At 45.1% G+C, this 4,898-nt stretch overlaps 1 protein-coding gene across 1 annotated transcript in view; it reads right to left on the bottom strand.

The window, feature by feature from the left end:
- Nucleotides 1–597: 597 nt before the first annotated feature.
- LOC118336564 (protogenin A-like) overlaps nt 598–4,898 on the bottom strand; it is an 11,895-nt gene continuing 7,594 nt past the window's right edge. Inside the window, exons 7-11 of the mRNA XM_035673232.1 lie at nt 4,431–4,619; nt 4,173–4,280; nt 3,971–4,094; nt 3,791–3,890; nt 598–3,671 (exon numbers count right to left, since the gene is read on the bottom strand). Of these exons, the coding sequence (XP_035529125.1) occupies nt 3,594–3,671; nt 3,791–3,890; nt 3,971–4,094; nt 4,173–4,280; nt 4,431–4,619 (599 nt within the window). The 3' untranslated portion in view covers nt 598–3,593. The remainder of the gene's footprint in view (nt 3,672–3,790; nt 3,891–3,970; nt 4,095–4,172; nt 4,281–4,430; nt 4,620–4,898) is intronic.

Here is a 4,898-nt window from a genome sequence, read left to right as displayed (position 1 = left end):
TTGCTGAACCTAGACCTGACCAACTGCAGCAACCCCAGATCATAACACTGCCTCCACAGGCTTATATGGTAGGCACGATGTGTGCATCACTTCTTTCACCTCTCTTTTTACCCTGATGCGCCCATCACTCTGGAACAGGGTAAATCTGGATTCATCAGACCACATGACCTTCTTCCATTGCTCCAAAGTCCAATCTTTGATTAAAGCCTTTTTTTCTGATTAGCCTCATTCTAGATGCAAAACACAGTTTATCATGTCCTACCTGCTCACCGACAGCCAGCAGGACCTCCTCCACACTGACCGTACTATCCGGCAGCACTATCCTCACTCCATGCCAGAGAGACAGAGGTGGCGTCTCGGCGGACGCTATTCCTCCCAAACAGCAGTCAACACAACCACCGATCACTCGACCAACACTCAACTAATATTAACAAAGTTTACCTGATCAAACACATAGCACAGTTTTTTTATTACAGTGTATGGAAACTTGGAAACCTGGAAACCTGGAAACCTTAAGACAGTTTCAGTCAATAAACAACAACAAGACGTCTGTTTTCTACTTCAATTCTGTTTTATTTGGTTTTCATGTGTCGAAACATCAGAATGGAACAATAACACGTTAAAACTCCAAGAAGAGTATATCCAGTGGAAACAACCAAATCTGAACACCATTGTGAACAGAAACAGGTGTCAGACTCTTCGTTTCTGTGTCATCCTTCGTCTGTTCAATTTAAAGCTTTGGGACGCTTTTCTTTTTTTATGACACATTAATGAAAATAAAATGAGAGAAAAGAAATCAGAAACATTAAAGCATTACTTTTCTCATTGGTTCTAGCCTTCGGTCACTACAATCTCTATAGTTTTAGTTGCTACAGTGTGTGGACAGAAGGAGGCAGAAATCAGGTTTTAAAGCAAACATCTATGTAATATATGGCTTAAAAATCACATGTATGGCTTATTATTGAATATGGCTAATGTCCACTGAGTCTGACCAGTGTCTCTACCTTCAGCTGAAAACACAATTTTTCTACAAAAACATCTGAAAAAGACAAACGATATAAAAACAAGGAGGTAAAATGGTAATAATCATAATATTATTAGCAATAATAATAAAAACTTTTAATGGTTTTCATTTTGGCAGAATTTCCTCTCCACCACCGAAGGGCAGCCACAGAAAATAAGAATTCAAAAAAGAAAGTTCTAGAAAAAGAACAGCCAACATTAGAAACACTTTACTTTGTTCTACTTTTACATTTTTAGAAACATTCAACTTGTTTCATCTGACAGTGACCTCTGACCTCTGACCCCGAAGGCAGCAGGGAAGTGGTGGCTCCCTGAGACTGGACTCAGCAATGCTTAATGCGTCAAAGTTTAGACTTGATATGACTCAACAATTCCTGACTTGACTCAATGAGACTCAACGTCACTCAGGCAAATTTTAGACTTGACATGACTTGATGTGACTTGGTCAGATTTTAGACTCACAATAACTTGATGGGAACTGACATGACTCGACGTGACCAGATGTTGTTCCAGTCGGATTTTAGATTCAACATAACAGGATGTCCACATGTCATTGATGTAACTTGAAGTGACTCGTCATGCCTCAAGACTCGACATAGCTGGATGATACTCAAAGTAACTCATTACTGTGAGACTAATTGTAGTGACTCAGTTTGACTTGAGACTCGGTGGGACTTGGAGAGACTCACGAACATGAGACTCAGAATTTGGTTCCACTAATGAGGTCCAAGTCTGGACTGAACATCAATTCAAGTATTGTAAATGTTCTCTGGGACTCGGGGACTTGGTGAGTCTGGGTTTCGGGGTCAGGTGGATCACTGTCAGTAGCAGAGCCAGAAGCTGTAAAGACATTCAACCACAGACTGTCTGTGGCTCTGAGGGCATATTCAGAATTATTGATGATCAGAGTTATTGATCTTTTGGTCAGTGATATATCAATATATATATGAGTGTTTCTATTGTTCATTATTTGGCTCTTTTAACTGTTCAAATATATGAAAATATATATTTACGTTCATCTGAAGTATTAAATGTTCTTTTGGTTCACTTTGTTCTTCGCCTCTGGAAACAGGAAGTGAAAACAAACAGTTTGAACAGAAAATTGTGACAAACTATTTTTTCTATCTTTGGACGTTGTTTAGCTTGTTCTTAAAGAATATTTGGAAGTTTGGCTGAAACTCTACAGAAAGCTGCTGTTCGTCTACGGAAAGTTCAGGAATCATTTCACACATTAGAAGACATTAAACTTCAGTTTAAACACACACCTGCAACCAGGTGACAGGAAGTAGCTGCCTCTGCAAAAATAAAATACAACATGGGACAGAGACGTCTCACACTAAGACATCCAGACTGTCCAGACTGTCCTGGTTCAGGTGTCGACTGTTTGACTTTGTTAAAGGTTCATCCTCCAGTGAGCTCCAGGACCCAAACACATTAGTGACTGCAGAAGCTTTAGTGGATGATCTGGATCAGGTTCAGGAAGTCTTTGGACTCTAGAAACCTCAATAAGACCTTTATGAGTCCCAGAGCAGTGGACTGACGGACCAGGATGAAACCAGACTTTGTGCACATTGATATGTTTCTAGAATTTTAAAGGTCAGGATTCTGGTCCACCTCCAGAGGGTTTTAGACGCTGAATTCTGAGATCTGGATTTTGATTCTTTTGAATAGAAGATCAGAAACAGGATTTGTGGTCCTGGAAGCATCACTACAGGCGGGCGGACTGTCTCAGGATGTCCACATTGGTACTAAAGGTTGAAAATGGCAATATGGCCCCGCAGGAGCCTTTTGGTTTTGAGGTAGGTTTGCTTTGACCAGCAGCAGGAGGCTAACAGTCGCCTGTAGCTCAGAGGTTTGGTGTTGAGCCAGAGGTAGATCTCTTTGGAGGAACAGGAGGAGGAAGAGGAGGGAGGAAGAGGAGGAGGAAGAGGAGGGAGGAAAAGGAGGGAGGAGGAAGAGGAGAACCAACTGTTGGCTTCCTCTCCACCCTGACTTGAGGCGAACTCGGTGAGACAAACAAACAGTGAAAGGCTGAAGCAGTGCGGAGTAGCGCTAACGTCCTCCGCAGCCACCTGCTGACCAAAGAAACAAACAGTCCCTTTGGTTCTGGGCCTCAGAGGAACTACTAATCAGCAACTCAACTGGATCCTGTGAAGACCCGGTCTCTGGTCAGACTGGTGGAAGGCCTCATCGTCTCTAGAAACTGGGCACCGATGGTGACAAACTCAAACTGAAGACAAAAGCTTTTGGTTTCGACAAGACGCATCGGGGACGGTGGCTGATACCAAACAGGAACCGGCCATGGTCACATGATCAGGATCCGTTCAGCTTTGGTTTTAGTTTTTTTAGAACTCATGGACATCTGAAGTTCTGGTTCCTGGGTGGTATCAGACTCTGGAAGTCCCTCAGACACTCATCTATAATCAATAATCAATAATCTCATAGATACACTCTTATTCATAAAGGCTGCAATGGCTGTAAGGCTGTCAGGAGGAGAGGAGGAGACCGGAGGAGGAGGAGGAAGAGGAGGAGGAGGAGGAGGAGGAGGAAGAGGAGGAGGAGGTGTGTGTTTATCCGGTGTTGCCGGGTTGGATGGGTGGAGTCGGTTCAACCATGACCATCACTGGAGGAGGGGTGGAGTCACATCTCTGTGGGCGGAACAGACAGGAAGACATATTATCTGTCTGAGTGAAAGACAACCTTAACCATGGTAACGGCTGCAGTACAGTTACCATGGAAACGTACACTGTGTGAATGTGTGTGCTACCTGGCTCAGTTCGATGCTCTCAGGTGTGTGACCTTTAGCACCTCTGACAGCGTTCAGGGTGGGCGGAGCTTCCCAGCTCACTTCCTTCCTGCAGAACAGACTGAACACGTAACACAGTGAGGAAGATGAAGATGATAAAGATGAAGATGATGAAGATGGGGATGATGATGAAGGTCTGACCTGCGTCTGTATCCCAGCAGGATGAAGAGCAGGCAGCAGAGGACGCAGGCGAGGCCGCTGTGGATGCCAACCAGCATGGTGGACGTGGATCCATCAGACTGATCACAGTTACAGGTCTGACCAGCTGAGGGAGACAGAGAGACCACGTTATACTGGTTCCCCTGGTTCCCCTGGTTCCCCTGGTTACACTGGTTCACCTTACCTGCTGCAGTGTTCCGTCCCTCTGCCAGAGACACGAGGCGGCGGTTGGCCAGACCGTCTCCGTTTCCGTTAAACGCCACCAGCTGGATTTCATACACGGCTGCTGGCTCTGCAGGATGGACACAAACCATTAGAGACACATTGACCGCTAGCTTAGCATCAACACCGGCAGCAGTTCCCCTACTGCCGGTGTTTGTGCTAAGCTAGGCTAGCAGTTTCCCCCTGCTTCCAGTGTTTGTGCTAAGCTAGGCTAACTGACCCAGGTGGGAGATGGTGTGGGTATTGATGTGTCCTGGGAAGGTCTCCTGCCCCTGGACACCTGGGTTAGAAACCCCGTGGTACTCCAGTCTGAAGCCCTCCAGCGTTCCCGGCTTACTGGGCAGCTCCCAGTACACCTGCATGGCTGTTTGGTTCAACACCTTAGTGAAGAAACTGGGAGAGCTGGGAACTGTGGACACACAAAGACACTGTGGTCACACAAAGACACTGTGGACAGTGTGAATCTAGTTAAGGTGGACAGTGTGAAGCTGGTTAAGGTGGACAGTGTGAATCTAGTTAAGGTGGACAGTGTGAATCTAGTTAAGGTGGACAGTGTGAAGCTGGTTAACTGTCTAAAGATATAGTTATAGTGGCATTACCTTGGCCTCTAGCACCACTGTCAGGAATCTTGGAGTTATCTTTGATCAGGATTTGTCATTTAATTCCCACATAAAGCAGATCTCTAGGA

The sequence above is a fragment of the Morone saxatilis genome, unplaced genomic scaffold (assembly GCF_004916995.1).
Source record: "Morone saxatilis isolate NCDOM2014 unplaced genomic scaffold, NCSU_SB_2.0 Contig24, whole genome shotgun sequence".
In the NCBI taxonomy this organism is placed as follows: domain Eukaryota; kingdom Metazoa; phylum Chordata; class Actinopteri; family Moronidae; genus Morone; species Morone saxatilis.
This window is presented reverse-complemented; position numbering and strand designations above follow the sequence as displayed.